The sequence below is a fragment of the Microtus pennsylvanicus genome, chromosome X, assembly GCF_037038515.1.
Source record: "Microtus pennsylvanicus isolate mMicPen1 chromosome X, mMicPen1.hap1, whole genome shotgun sequence".
Taxonomy (NCBI): Eukaryota; Metazoa; Chordata; class Mammalia; order Rodentia; family Cricetidae; genus Microtus; species Microtus pennsylvanicus.
Genome location: NC_134601.1, coordinates 38,071,613 through 38,088,416, shown reverse-complemented (window position 1 = coordinate 38,088,416; position 16,804 = coordinate 38,071,613). Strand labels below are relative to the sequence as shown.

The following is a 16,804-nucleotide window of genomic DNA, read 5'->3' as shown; positions in this document are numbered from 1 at the left end:
ATCATAGTTTAGTCCAGTGAGATGGCTCAGTAGGTAAAGATACCTTCCAGAAATGCTGACAACTCATCTTCAATTCATGAGACCCATATGGTGAAGAGAAAGAGACACAATCCCAAAGTTGTTCTCTGATCTCCACAAACATGTCAGGGCATACTTGCACACACAGACAAAAAAACTAAATGTGATTAAAAAGTCTTTCGCTAGTTTTAATATTTATATTGTAAATGTATTTTGTTTAATTATTTCAACTTTAATAGACTTTTACAACTTTCCTGCACTTGAGCACATTCCATTAACTACAAAGAATTACTTGTAATAAAAATAGTTTAATGAGGTATAATGGCACAATTCCCACAGTTCCCAAAAAGGTCCATTTATGAAGCTTCTTGCAATTTATTCTTGGGAAAAGCATAATGAATCAAGTGTAGGCACTGTCATTTTAAAGTCCACCACAAAATAGAATATGTGATAGAACTATGAGAACTCTTTATCCCTGGCAGTGAATTCATAGGTGATTTTAGATGCATGAAATACAAGAAAATAAATGAACCCATCTATCTCTACTTGAACAAATAGAGATCTATGGAATCTGACTTCAAAGTCTGTTCCAGAAACCCATTTATATGTGGTGATGTAAAGACATTGAGATAGGCCAGTTCTTTGCACTGAGCTCCACTGCTGTTTCCTGACGCTTGTATTAGGAACTAATTAAATACCAGAAAAATCAGTCTACTTCAAATGAACCATAAGTCTCCCAATTGACTTTGTTCTCATAAACAGGCTTCAATATTTCCAAAAGGACAAATGAACTGCCAGAAACTGCTCTACCTAATGAAAACCAAGCTATTATGTAGACCACTTTGACAGTGAGAGCTTTTCAACATGGGAACTTTTACAGACCTCATAAAGTTTAGTTTAGAATAATGACTTTTGATTTGCTTTCCAGTCTTGCTTTACTGGTCCACTATACTTTGATTTCTTTTATGTACATATATGAAAAAATCATTATCATCACTCCAATCTCATTCTTTCTGGTGAAAGGTAATTCAAGTCACTTAAATATAGTATATGTGTTTTTAGAATGTTTTCATCTTTTTCATTTCTTTTGTCTAGATCTTTTTTACTTATCTTTGAGTCGTCATCCTCTACCATCTGCTCACTTCTTTCTGTTTGTAACGTTTTGCTTTGAGTTTCTAACTGCTGGGTTTTTCAATTCTATCTTCATTTCAGCTTGAGTCTTCATAAATACTTCTATTTCCTGATTGAGACATCCTGGATTGCCCTCATTATTTTCATCAGCATTGTTTTTATGTTTTCTTGGACGTCACCTAGACATTTAGTTCCTTTAAGCCCTTTGTCCTTGATTTTGTTAAACCATCTCCTTATGTCTTCTTTAAATTCCTTGAATTATTTGATCAAGTTTAGGATTGTTCTTTTCAATTCTGTGTCCTGGGGTTCACCTAGGCAATTTTCATTGGCAAATGTTTTTACAGGACTTGCAGGTTCTGATCTTTAACATTGTTCATAGTTTTGATATGATATCTAGGTATGTGGACTGCTTTTATTAGTTCTAAGTGTGATGTGGACAGGGCAGGTTGCGGCAGAAGAGAGGATGTGCAGGACGGAAATGGCTTGAGAGGAATGAAGTCAGGTGAACAGAGATTTGACTGGTGCACCTGATGTACCTCCTGGACAGAGTCTTGAGTCTGAGAATAAATCTGGTGGATAAAAAGGTTAGATACAGCATTGGAGAGGACTGTGGTTTAGGGGTGACTCAGGGTGAGTTCTGGCAGAAACCCAGAAATCAGCTGTGGTTCAGGCATAGGTGGCAAGATTAGTCTTGGGCACTGATTCAGATCAGGGCTAGATCTGGCATGTTGGGGACAGTCTGTGGAGGGGAGGATCAGCAGAACTCACTGGGCTAGATTCTGGAAACAGAAGTGAGAGATAGGGCTGGACAGATTCCCAGTCTACTTGATTGAAGGAAAAAATCAGATAGTTTAAAACTTTCCAGATAATTGCTTACCCTATAATCTACTTAAGTAGCAAGTAATGTCATAATGGTTGTTTTTTTTTTTTTTTTTTTGCCAGTAGCTCTCCTTTGGTGCCTTCAGGTGGCACTTGTTGTGGTGACATAAATTTCAGGCTAAGATCATTTAGAAACCTCTAAAGAGCACTTGCCTCGGACTTGGGCGGGACAGCAGCTAGGATTCAGTGTAGGCTCAAACTGATCAAGGGAGGTTTCTTCTTGTAAATTAGCATTAGTGTGCTTATGGAGGGCTGTGACTGCTCTGCTTTGCTCCTTGCCCATTTAGTTTACCCTTTCCCTTCTGTTTCACATATCACTGATTCTGAGCCCCTGGTATGATCTCAGATAAATGATTACTGCATCACCTGAGGGAATTTCTGTGACAGCTGGGTCCTTTGCTTGTGGCATAACACTACAGTGGGTCCATTATTACAACCCTGTACCTGGCTTGACCCCCACCTCCCTATTTTAACTATGTCCTCTCTTCAATTTCAATCCTGTAGCAAACTTCTTCTCACAGAAAAAAGAAATATATAAAAATTCTCATATTTCAGGAGAGGTGATAAAAAAGGTGGTCAGGTTAAAAAGCTGACATTTGTTGTTCCTTTATAGGCATGTCCTACAGTTTGTGAAAGTTTCCTTCTATGATTTTGCTGAATATTTTTTCTATACCTTATCCTTCTTCTATCCCTATTATTCTTTTATTTGGTCTTTTCATGGGGTCCCAGATTTCCTGAATGTTTTGTGTTAGGAATTTATTGGATTTAGAATTTTCTTTGACGAATGAATCTGTTTTCTCTATCATATCTTCAACACCTGTGATTCTTTCTTCCATATCTCGTATTCTGTTGGTGATGCTTGCATTCACAGTTCTTTTTTTAAAAAAGCATTAAATTTTATCTCTTTAATTTGCACTTCCTCCCCTCCTCCCACTTCCCCATGCACCCTCCCCTCTTCCCTTCCAGTCCTGAGAGAGGGCAAGGTACCTTGCCCTGTGGGAAGTCCAAGGCCCTCCCCCCTCCATCCAGGCCTAGGAAGGTATGCATCCAAATAGACTAGGATCCCAAAAAGCCAGTACATGAAGTAGAGACAAATCCCAGTGCCATTATCATTGGCTTCTCACTCTGCCCCATTTGTCAGCCACATTCAGAGATTCCGGTTTGATCCTATGCTCATTCAGTCCTGGTCCAGCTGGCTTTGGTGAGCTCCCATTAGCTCAGGCACACTGTCTCAGTGGGTGGATCAAACCTTCATGGTCCTGACTTCCTTGGTCATATTCTCCCTCCTTCTACTCTTCAACTGGACAAACACTTGATTCACTGTGAAATACATTAACATATTAAATCTGTTTTCTCTAGCATGTTATAAATGGTTCTCTAAATCCACAATTTTAGCAGAAGAATGGAGGGCACTTATTGCTGAAAGCTTTGTCCCAGGAAATTTTGTTGCTTTTTAGTGAGTTGCTACCTATTGCCAGCATGTTTCTTTATTAGTCATCCATGAACATTTACCAGTTCATTCTCACAACACTCAACATTCCTTGTATTAAAACACTCATTTCATCATAGTGACACATTTTCTACTGCAGTGAAAACAATTTTTGATATTTTTTTAAGGTGCACTAGCTGCTTTCTTTCTGGTTTGTCAATAGTTGTATATGTACTTAATTTGTTTCAAGTGGAAAGAAAACATTTATACTGCTGATCAAACAAAAATCTGTAGCTTATCCTTTGGTTACCCTAATTATGAGCCCCATATGTAGAAGAGGCACAGAAGCCATATTCCATGCTATGAAGGCGCTGTCCTGTGGCTCAGACAGGATGTACTTAAACAGAATGATATATAAACCATCCTTTTGTTAAATTCAAATGACTTGGTAGTTATCAATATTGACTGTCAGTCTTCTCATTCATAATGTTAGGTTATTAATTGAATTATCTATCACGTTAAACAATTGAGAGCTTGTTTAAGAAAATATCAAATATTAAAACAAATACTTTATGCTTTAGCAGACAAGAGACTTTTCAGAATTTAGGTTTACTACTAGCTATACTTATAAAATCTAAAGGAGTACTACTATTTCACATAGTTAAATTATTTGAACTCAAAAATATTATGCTGCTTCCCAAACAAAAATCTACCATTAAAGACTCCTATAGACATCGAAATGATATTTCACAATCTCTTTTATTACATGGAAATATTTAAAACCACCCCCTTGATGATTAAATATTTCCAGAAACACAGCCAAGAAATGTGGACTTGAAATTTTTTGTTCTGTCTCAGGTGTAGGTGGCACATTAAATGCTGCATGAATGTCTTCAAGAGCAGGATAGTATAATCGGGCAAAGAATCCCATTCCCATCTTGGGGTCTGGTTCAGCAGATTAAACTCACATTCACAAGTCCTTGATGAAAAGGAGAGGTTTAAACCGAGGTACCCGGACAGTCCAAAGGAGTTTGTTGCGGTATTACATCAGGAGTTTCTAATATTATCCATGTTCCGTCTTGAGAGCAGTCTTAAAAGAGATGAAGATTTCAGTACAGAGGCATCGGAAACTGAGTTGGCATTGAAGACTCAAAGTAGGTATGCTGCATGCAGACAGGATGACAGGCTATGTCTGTAGTCTTCCAAGGATCTCGTTTCGAAGCATGGACGCAAGTAAAGCTGGCGACCTCGAGCCTGTTTGGTTCAGCCAGCTGCTACTCAGCCTGTCCAGAGTGAGACTGATACTGCTGGTTGAAAGCAGCTCATTGTATGCTACTGGGTCTATCCTCATTGGTTGAAAGTCTGAGCAAAGGTGATGTCAATAATGAGGTGAACTGTGACATCATGAGGCTAAGGCTGCAAGCAGGAAGGGAGTGGCCGTGGCTTGTCTCTTAAAGAGACCAAGGCCCTCCCCACTATATACAGGTATCCCTGAGCAAGGTATCCCTCCAAAGAGAATGGGTTTCTACTGCATATACTGGCATTTTGGAATCCTAGTCTATTTGGATGCATACCTTCCTAAGCCTGGATGGAAGGGGGAGAGACGTGGACTTCCCACAGGGCAGGGTACCCTGTCCTCTCTTAGGACTGGAGAGGGAGGGGGAGGGAAATGGGAGGAGGGAAGGAAGTGAAATTTTTGAATGGTATTATTTATAAAGCAATAAAAATAAATAAATAATGTCAGTACAAGCAGTAGGGATAAATCCTAGTCTCAATGCCTGTGGCCCCACAATCTGCCCCAGCCACACTACTGTCACCCACATTTAGAGGGCCTAGTTTGATTCTCAGATAAGAATTGGTGTGTTCCCATTAATTCAAGTAAGCTATTTCAGTGAGCATCCCCATCATGGTCTTGACCTATTTGCTCGTTTTTTGCTCCTCCCTCCCTTCGCCTAGACTTTGGGATCTCAGCCCGGAGTTTGGCTGTGGATGGCTGCGTCTGCTTCCATCTGTTGCTGACTGACGGTTCTGTGATAACATTTAAGGTAGTCATCACTCTGACGACAGGGCAAGGCCAGTTCAGGCACCCTCTCCACAATTGCTTGGGGTCTTAGCTGGGATCATCCTTGTGGATTCCTGGGAATTTCTCTAGTGTTAGGTTTCTTACTAGCCCCATAATGGCTCCCTCACCAAAATATCTCTTTCCTTGCTCTGCCTCTCTGTCCTTCTGTCATCTCGACCATCCTGTTCCCTTAAGTTCTTCTCCCTTCTCCCCTCCTTCCATCTACCTCACCTCCTGAACTCCCTTCTTCTCCTACCCCCAAGCTTCCAATTTTCTCAAGAGATCTTGTCTATTTCCCCTTCCTAGGGGGATCCATGTATGTTTCTCTTAGAGTTCTCCTTGTTACCTAGCTGAGAGAACATTTTTAAAGGTCTGTAACACATGATTGTTCTGAGATAGGGAGAATAGTTGGAAAAAAGAGTGGTTTGTTGATTACCAGGTTTCTAGGTTATTTAGATTATGAGTAATCAATATCATTTCATCAGAAACAGAAGACAAAGTCAGAAGTCTTCATGTCATCATTTGCACAGAGAAGCATCGATCAATGACAAGTCCTTCAACAGAGAAGAGAAGTTCAAGGTGCAGCAGCAGTTGATTCTCACATGGACGGGGAGGTTGAACATCCTGCATAGTGCTGCCAGGAAATCCCTACTTCATACTAAGAGGGGGCTAGCTGGTTGCATATGTAGGATGTCCCATCTCCCGGCCCACTTCATCATGACAGATACTGGAAGCGCCATTCTGCTTGACTGAAGAGCCATAAAATCTACACGCAGAAGAAACAAAGATTTGAGGTACATCACTAGGAAGACATTGATAGGTATATTTATTTGAAGGTGAACACTGACTGCTATAATTTTTGCTCACAAGATGAAGAGAGTTTGTGAGTGATTCTGTAAAGCTGAGGCCAATAGATCTGTCTTGAACCATGTGAGCTGGCTAAAGGGATGGCAAAGTCTGCAGTGCTTAAATGATTGTGTTGCTTTCCATCATCATTATACCAACACAATGAGATTTGGTAATTGAACATATTTACATAGGATATCTAGAGGTAGAGTACCTAGAGAAAGAGAGAATCCAATTCCTGCTCATATTGAGGATGCCATTTATAAACTTTAGAGTAGAAAAAGAAAAATGGATCTTAAATCAGAGGTCATTTACCTCTTATCAGGAGTCCAGAGAGAATTTAATAATTTAAAATAAAATAAAAACAGTTTAATTTCAGGTAAAAAGCCAAGTTACAAAGTGGAGACAGGAATGATTCCAAATATTTGTAAAGATAATTGTTAGATACTGCATTTAGCCAGTTCAATGGGATTCATCATCATATTGTAGATAATTATACATGTTTGCCATTTGTTTTCAAGATTAGGCTTGCCTCTTGAAATATTTTGTGAAATAAGTACTCTATTTACCAAAAATTTGCATATAATTGATGCAATATTTTTCAGATATATTTGCCATCACAAATAAGCACTATTGATTCTTCTGTTTTCACATAAAGGAAACAATAATATGACTTCTTATATGGTTAGAGATAGATATCTATTTTCCATAAGATTCATGATTAATTAAAAAGTAAAAAATTACCAATCTTGTATTTATCTTGTTAAAATTTTAGTATGAATTTTTATTAAATGTGTCAATATAGAGGATTTTTTTCCCTTTTTCCGTTTCTAGTATTGCTCTTAGACAATTTTCTAGGACTTGCTCTTAATAATAATCTAGATTATTTTCTACTTACCTTATATCCATATATACTATAATTTGTTTTTGCTGAACCTATTGTTTTTAGAAATTTCAGATTTACTTGGCCTACAGTTATATGAATACATAGATAATTTTATTCCTTGTTTTCCAAAGCTAAACAAGTTGCTATAAAAGTCATCTCAGTAGAAGTGAACAAAGTGCCAGCATGGGCTTGTAAAATGGGTCAGTATATGAGGATATTTTCAACTAAGATTGACCAACTGAGTTTGATCCCTAAGACCCACCAAGTGTCAGCACCATATATACACAAAAATAACTAACTAGCTAAATAAATAAATGAGCAAACAAACAGAAAGCATGAATAAGCTCAGTCTTATTCACCTAGCCCTCACAAGAATCTAAGTTTAAGTTTTTATAACTGCAAAAACAAAATAATGAAGGCATTATAATAAAAATAGAGAAAGTTAATATCCTCTCTAGTTTCTGAACCTGAAGAAGTTGAACTGTATTACCTAAATTATTGAATTATTTCAATTGGCTGTTGTTTTGGGCTAAATTATCGAATTGACAAAAGTTCTTCATATCTGTATATAATTAAAATTTTAATTAGAAATGTCTTTTGTAGTTTATTCAAATTATTTTCAATATTTCCAAAGTAGTATAAAATTTTTCTCTATCATTAACATAATAGATTATATCAGAACATTTTACAGTGTTGAATTACCATTTCATTACTGTAATTACTGCTGTTTTGCACAACGTATTAGTTTTTTAATATGTTTCTTAACCCTCTTTGTTAATATTATGATTGAAATTTCATATATTTGTCTATTTTCTATTTAAATGATATTTGTCTCTAACCTATTTAAAATTTTTTCATGTTTTGATGTCAACATTCTATTTATTTATGTATTTTAAAATGTCCTTGATTTCTTCAGTGACCTGTTCCACATTCACTCGTGTACTGCTTAATCTCTACTTTTTTCTGTGAATTTTCTGTAGGTTCTCTTTATGCTTGTTTCTACCTTAATTTCATTATAAGAAGATAGAAAACAAGAACTTATTTTGCTTTTGTGTATTTGTTACAATGTTTTCTGTGTCTGCTATATGTTCTATTCTGGAGTAAGCTCCAAGGGGATTCTGGGGAGGTTTTTTCAGAATTACTTGGATGAAAATGTTCTGTATATGACCTCTTTGCCCATTTGACATGCCATAAAATTTACCTATGTTATTCCTATTTATATTTTGTTTCAATGACCTGTATTTTGAGGGACTGTAATAACTTGAATGTCATATATATATGACAGTCCTCCAAGTTCAGGCTCCAGAGTGCTATGAACAACATGTATATATATATATATATATATATATATATATATATATATATATATATATATATATATATGGATTTTAAAGCTGAAATGAAATAGATGAAAACATTTAAAATCTTTAGGATAGATATAATAGCATATGGTAAATGACCAAAAAAAAATACTCAGTGCATTTGAAGAGAGATCCATTAAAGTTAGCAGCAGATGGGAAAAAAGAAACAATGTATCCCAGGGAATAACTAATGAAATGCTAGAATTCTCTGACACATACATGACATGAAGCTCAATGGGTAAAAGAAAGAACAATCTATTTGAAAAATAAAAACTGAAAAGTGCTTAAATTTGGTGAAAGTCATAAGGCTATAAATGCATGAAGGTCAATCATAACAAGGATAAATATGAAATTCAGAGGTGCCAAGATGGTTAAGATGACATTCTGGTGCTCCTGAACATTAGAAGCCAAAGAAAAGTTTTAAACAATCTCCCCAAGGACTGAGGAGAAATCTTAGAGTCAAGTTGAAAGCACTAAAGGAATATTTTATTTTGTGGTCTACAGAGAGTTTTTGAATATTTTAGTGAAAAACTAGGTGAGAGCCAGGTGTAGTGGCTTATAACTCCCAGAACGCAGGAAGTTGAGACAGGAGAATCATGAATTTAAGATTAGCTTGGGCTATATACCAGGACTAGGTTTAATGTGTTTTTTTCCCTAATGTTATACTACTCTGTAAACTCAAATTAATATAGTAAATATACAACATAATGAAAACAGGCTTTGAAAAATAGTAAGATTTTCTAAATATGCAAAGCACAGCAAAATAAACCAACAAAGCCCACCATAGTAAATAGCATCAACCTACAGGGAGAGAGGAAAAATCTGATTTACCGAGGTGCTTCTGCATAAAATTAAAAATCTCCCCAAATATACACGTTCCATTAGAGTTAAAAATCACACTCCAGGTAGTGATGGTTCATACCTTTAATCCCAGAACTTGGGAAGCAGAGGCAGGTGGATCTCTATGAGTTGAATTTCAGCCTGGTCTACAGAGCAAGTTCCAGACCAGCCAGGGCTACACAAAGAAACCCTGTCTCTAAGAACCAAAAGCAATTACAAAAAGTAATTAGAAAATGTGGACAACTTAAGGGGAAAAATATATTGACCACAAGGAAGCCAAAGGATGGAATTATCAAAAATTTTGAACTGTTAATTTTTATTGATTTTTATTGAGCTCTACATTTTTCTCTGTTCCCCTTCCTCCTTCTCCCCTCCCCCCTTCAACCCTCCCCCAAAGTCCCCCATGCTCCCAATTTACTCAGGAGATCTTGTCTTTTTCTACTTCCCATGTAGAAATTTTGAATTCTTTAAAGTGCTAAAGGAGATAGTTAACAAAGAACTAGAGGAGACAAAGAAAACAATGTTTCAACAAATTCAACAAAATTCAAAACTTATAATTATAAAAAAGAACCAAGCACAAATTTGGGAGTTAGGAAGTACGACAAATGAAATAAAAAGTTTACTAGAGTGATTCTACAGCAGAATGTCAATAATTTAACTGAACTTTAATTTTTAAGTAACTAGAGAAAAAAAAACAAGATTAGCCCAACTAGTAAAATGATAAATGTGATTTACCGGCAGGTTTTGGGCCAACTTTACACAAACTAGACTCATCAATGAAGGAGCCTCAGCTGACAAGGAAGTATCTCCAAAAGATCTGACTATAAGGCATTTTCTCAATTAGTAATCAAAGGGAAAGTACCCAGCCCATGGTGAATGGTGCTGCCATCCTTGGGTTGCTTATCCTGGAATCTATAAGAAAGCAGACTGAACAAGCCAAGGGAAAGCAAGCCCTCAAATAGCACCCCACCATGGCCTCTGCATCAGCTATAGCCTCCAGGTTCCTGCCCTGTTTGAGTTCCTGTTATGACTTCCTTCAATGAAGAGCAGTGATGTGGAAGTATAAGCCAAATAAACCCTTCCCTCCCCAACTTGCTTTAGGTCATAGTCTTTCAGTACATCAGTAGTAACCCCAACCAAGACAGGAAAATAGAATAAGAAAATGTACAATTAAGACATCCAAATTTTTTTTTTGAAAATTTGGAAATTTTAGTGAGAGAAACTAGGGAAAGAAGAAAAAATAAGTGACACGATTGGCTAAAAATAGAGCCCAAACTGGGTATGTTTCTACAGAATTGAAAGATTAACAATTAGGGGTGAAGAAATAGCTCAAAAGTTAATAGTACTTGACATGTTCTCAGAGGCTCTCGTTTCAGTTCTTGGCACTCATGTCAGGCAACTCAACAAATACCTGAAACTCATATTTTCAGAGGATCTAATAGCTTCTCCTGACCTTTGACAACACATGTTGTACACAAGCACATGAAATAAATAAATCTTTATTATTTATTATTTATTAATCTTTATTATTGAATCAATAAATACAAAGAATAAACAGTCTATGACAAGTTAAATAATCTAGATAAGGAAAGAAAACGGAAACACAGAAAAAACTGAAAAAGAAGAAATAAAAATATTTGTGATCATATACATGGAAAACCATGAGGAAACTACATACAAAAATAGAGCACAATAAAAGAACTTAGGAAAGTTACCCTATACAGGAACAATAAATTAAAATTATTTTCAATACTATATACATGCAACAATAAACACTCCATAAAGGTAATTTTAAAAAATTATGAAAAATCTCATGTAACCATCGGCTATTAAAAGAAACAGAATAATAATAAATAAATGAACATATATAAGCCTCCAAACATATATTTATCATCAATCTCACTATGAAAAATAATTCCAGTTATATGAAGTATCCAATGTATGTAAATCTGTAATGAAAAAAACCTAGAGTTTGTCTAGGAGTCTGGGAGGAAAGGATGGGTTATTGACTGCTTAATGAATAGTACTTTTATTCTGGAGTGATGAACTAGTCCAAATCTAGAAGGAAGTTATGGTTGTACTAAGTGACTTGAGATTGCATGTATTGACATGGATATTATGTAAAGTATACTGTAATAAAAATTATAAATGTTGTTATCATAATCATAACTAGAAAAATAATGAAATTACACTATCTTTAAAATGTCGTGGAGAGGGAGCAGTAAGTGGACTAAAGTGGAGAAGTATAGAGAGTGCAATTTGGATAACGTGGTTTTTCTCTCTTCTCTTTGTTCTCTTTCAGATTATGTCTGGCCTTTACCTAGATATTTGTGCCCCGTCTGGATCTCACTAGATGTGCTATTTTCAACTGCGTCCATCATGCACCTCTGCGCCATATCGCTGGATCGGTATGTAGCAATACGTAATCCTATTGAGCATAGCCGGTTCAATTCGCGGACTAAGGCCATCATGAAGATTGCCATCGTTTGGGCAATATCAATAGGTAAATACCTGGCCATAGAATTGCAGCGGCTATGCTCAATACCTTCGGATTATGTACTGTGAACAACCTACAGACGTCGACTGGTAACTTTGCGTTTGATCGGGAGTCGAGTAATTATTCTTGACCTACATATCTGATATTTAGGTTAAAAATAATGAAAGCATAATACATATGGATATGAAGACATAAGCTTTCGATTTTTACTAAATTATCTTTTATTTTAATATACCAAATAATTCTGCAACACAGATACAAAATGTTATGATGATTACAAAGCTGTAAGAAAAAGCCTAAAATTTAAAAATATAACATTGAAATATATGAAAACAAAGATCTTTTCTTATTAATTGACCTACTGATTTTGAAAATTTAATAATACAATTGAAATTAAATTTCACGAAATAAACATTTATAAATTTGTGCTGTTATTAAACAATTTACTATTTCTCATAAATTTTAATTAGTTTTTGAGTTCTGTTTAAACATAAAAAGTCATCTGTTGGATTTGTAAATATTCAGAATATTTAAAGAGAGATAAATGATCTTGTTATTTCACATACTTAAAATATCCATAAATGTTTTGATCATTCTGATATTAAAGTTAAGAATTTTAACTGAATGGAAGTAAGAGCATTTCTTATCCTCTCTCCTTTCTCTCATCCAGTTGAACTTATATTATATTATTATATTATATTATTATATTATGTCTCATGAAATAATTTCTCTTCAATCCCTGTTTCTTTGAAATACTTAGAGCGAGACTATACTAAGATCAAGAACATTTTTTACTCTTCATTAATCTTCTAACATTTTATCTCTGAGTTAGTAGGGCAAATAAATTTATATCACTTTTAAGATTGTTTTCTTGTAGCTATTGTACATGATTCTGTATGTACATAGCAATATGTCTTTATATAATGAGACATGAAGCCTCACACAGAATCATATGGATCTACATATGCAAAGTTGTGCTTATAAGTTCAGTTCACATTCTTTCTTTTTATAAATAAGCATATAAACTGATAGATACCATTAAGACTTTTTAAGATAAAATGATATTTTACATTAAGATTTGATGAAAAAAGAATAACTTGTACATTAAAGGGAAACAAAAGAATGTAAAAGAAATGCTTAACTTCCAGATTTAAAAAAGAAAGGAATATTATAGATATATAAAATGTAAAAGGAGATATTAAAGATAAAAAGGAAGATAGATTAAGTAAGAAAATATAAGACACAGTAAAATGTAGAATTAAAACCAAATATATGTCAAATTACACTAACTATTAATTATCTAAATAGGATAAGAAAGTCAGATTTAGAAAAATAACACAAACATGTATAGTATATTAAGAACATAAAACAAAAGTTGAATTTTTAAAATGGTCCTTTCCTCAAACACCAACAAAAAATTATACAGCAACAATATTTATAAAATTTTGGTAAAAAATTTTGTAGACTGTTTACTATGTTATGGTGAGATATTTAATTCAACTGGATAATATGACATAATACATTTATGTATACAATAATTTGGCTTCATTCAAAGAGGAGAGACAAAATGCCAAGGACAGAGAGACAAATCTACAATGAGGTATAAGATCTAAACAAGACACCCTTTGTGATTATGAGGAACAAGAACAAAGCTACCAGTGATTTCTGAGATGAAGAATAGATCAATTTTAAAAATTATACTATACTCTTAAACATATAGTAAATCATAGTACAGTCATATTTCTTGTGTTAAAAAGCTAAAAATTCCCATATTCTGATGAAAGTTTAAATTGTGTCATTGGCATGAAACAAACATCATCTGTTCTCATTACCTCACTTGAGCTCAACACATTTATTTTTTGAAAAAATATCTAGCTATATGCAATTTTTAGAAAATTGATTGTGTCTGGGAATCATTGTTTCAAGCATTAAGTCTGATAGATAAGCAAAGATAAGCAAGTAGAATAAATCATTTAGCTGTAGTCATCAAAAACATCCATAGTACTCAAAAATATTTTCATTTTCATAAACTTAAAACTAGCTTATCAGTCTCAAAAGTAAAGTATCTTTTTTTAAAAAAAGGCAAAGTTGTATTGAATCTATAAATCAATTAAGTAAACACTAAATTCTAAACAATACAATGAATTGCAATCCATAAACATATCCATATGTAAAAAAATATTTAATATTTACTTAAGTTGTTTAAATACTATTTTACAGTTTTCAGTCTTATGTCTGTCTTTTGTAGACGCATCTCTGGGCATTTAATTTCTTTGACCACTATTGTAAATAGTGTTGGTTTTAATTTCTGATTGCTTTTTGTGGTATTTATAACTAAGCACCTAAATTTTACATATTTATTCTCTGCCTAAAGATCTGGCTAAATGCCTTTGTCATCTCTAAGAGATTGTTAAGAGATACTGCCATTTTCTAGATATGTTCCATATGTCACTTAAATGATGACAGATTCATTTGCTCCTTCCTGTCTTAATTTTTTATTATCTTGACAGGATGTGCAAAGTAGCGTTCAGTGACAGTGGAGGTGGAAGACATTTTTCCTTCTTTTCAGAGTAGAAACATATAAGAATATCATTATTAAGAGTGATGTTTGTGTGCTGGGGTGTAGCTTCAATGGTAGAAGAGTTGCCTGGCATGTATAAGGCCCTAGCAGAGCAAAACAAAAGAAACAAATGTTGTGTGTTAGTTCAGGCTTTTTAAAAACATCTTTTATCAGATTCAGGAAGTTCCTTCTCATTCTATATTAGCTGTGACTTTTCATAGTAGGCATGAACTTCCTTAAATGGTTTTACCTGTGCCTAGTGTGATGATTATTGGATTTATTTCCTCATTTATTCTCTTAGTGTAGTAGGTTATATGTTTTTGAATTGTAATTAATCTTGAATTGTTTAAGGAAATCCATTCTTTATTGCTATATCATTGGATTCTTTTTTAATGTTTATTAGCTAATTGTCCAGAGAGATTTTTACTTTGCCTTTTTATTTTCTTTGGTGGCCAGTTTTGGTGTAAAGAATCTTCTTGCTCTGTTCTTGAGATTTGTTCATGGTCTTTAAAATTTGACATTTTCTTAAGCTATCTCTGCAGTGCTCATTTTCAACTTTCTTCTACTTGGAGTTCATGGTGTTTATTGGATATATAGAAATTAGTAATGTTCAAATTAGTTAGGCATTTGGCCATGACTTCTTTAAATGTTCTTTCTGACACTTTTGTACCTACTTCTTTATGGATACCGATTTTGCATTCATTGGTACACTTGAGGGTGGCTCATACGTGTCTAAGGATTTATTGATTTATCTTCATTATTTATTATATTTATTCTTCAGAATGCATTATCTCTCTTGGGGTCTTGCTGCCTCTGTCTTTGACACTGTCTCTGTCTCTCTTCTCATTTGCTGTTTCTGTCTTTTTGACATAGCAAATCTATTAAGATTCTAATTAATTTTTTATTTTTGCCTTTTTATCTTAATTTTTCTATTCATTTTATATACCAACCACATTTCTCCCTCCCTCCATACCTTCCACTCCCCTCAACTCTCCCTAAGCTATGCCCCATTCACTCCTCCATATGGGTAAGGCCTCGCATGGGTAGTCAACAAAGCCTAGCACATTAAGTTGAGGCATGTCATCCCACATAGGAAATGAGGTCCAAAAACTCAGCTCATGCACCAGGGATAGATCCTGGTCCCAATGTCAGTGGCCCCTCAAACAAACCAAGCTATAAAACTGTCACCCAAATGCAAAGGGCCTAGTGTTTGGTCCCATGCAGGCTCACCAGCTGTTGGTCTAGTGTCCATGAGTTCCCACAAGCATGGTTCAGCAGTCTCTGTAGGTATCCCCATAATGATCTTGACCCCCCCCTTTACTCTCAAAGCTCAGCCTGGTGCTTGGCTTTGGATCTCTGCATCTGCTACCATCAGTTACTAGATCAAGGTTCTATGATGACAGAGTACTTAGCAATCTGATTGCAGACGAAGGCCAGTTCAATCTTAGCTAGGATCATCTTAGTGGATTCCTGATAATTTGTGTAGCACCAGATTTCTCCCTAACCCCATAATTGCTCCCTCTATCAAAAGATCACTTTCATTACTGTGCCACACCATCTCTCCTTCAACTTGATCATCTAATACCAAGTTCTCACCCCACCTCCCCTTCCCTCTATCATCTCTCTGGCCCCAGTTTACACAGGAGATCTCAAATATACCCCCTTAACAGGGAGATCCATTCATCCTTCTTAGGGTTCTTCTTGTTACCTAGCTTCTCTAGAGCTGTGGGTTGTAGCCTGGTTATCCTTTGTTTTACATTTAATATCCATTTATGAGTTAGTTCATACAGTGTTTGTCTTTCTGTGTCTGAGTTACTTCACTTAGGATGATTTTTTTCTTGTTTCATCCATTTGCATTCAAATGTCATACTGTCATTAATTTTTACAGCTGAGTAATACTCCATTGTGTAGCTACATCACATTTCCATCATCCATTCTTTCATGGAGGGGCATCTAGGCTGTTTCCAGTTTCTGGCTATTACGAATAATACTGCTGTAGGCTTGTTCCTTTCCTGGCTTCCCAGACCCAGAATAATCACACTGAACTGTATTAATTACAACACTTTAGTGATGCCTAACTAGCTCTCACATCTTAAATTAATCCATTTCTATTAATTTATGTATTGCCACGTAATTATGGCCTACCTGTAAGGTTCTTTTATGCATCCAGCATCTGTCTCCTGTGGCGGCTATATGGCTTCATGGCTTCTCTTTGACTCTGCCTATTCTCTCTCTATATATCTTTTCCAGCCTGGCTATATTTTGTTAGGCCATTGTCTGAAAGCAACTTCTTAG

At 35.1% G+C, this 16,804-nt stretch overlaps 1 protein-coding gene across 2 annotated transcripts in view; it reads left to right on the top strand.

Annotated features, from left to right (window-relative positions):
- Nucleotides 1-16,804, top strand: part of Htr2c (5-hydroxytryptamine receptor 2C) — a 223,523-nt gene that overhangs the window by 188,203 nt on the left and 18,516 nt on the right. The window contains exon 5 of one of the 2 annotated variants that reach the window (XM_075957546.1): nt 11,755-11,955. In XM_075957546.1, the coding sequence (XP_075813661.1) occupies nt 11,755-11,955 (201 nt within the window). The remainder of the gene's footprint in view (nt 1-11,754; nt 11,956-16,804) is intronic. The other variant, XM_075957547.1, reaches the window with a different exon arrangement.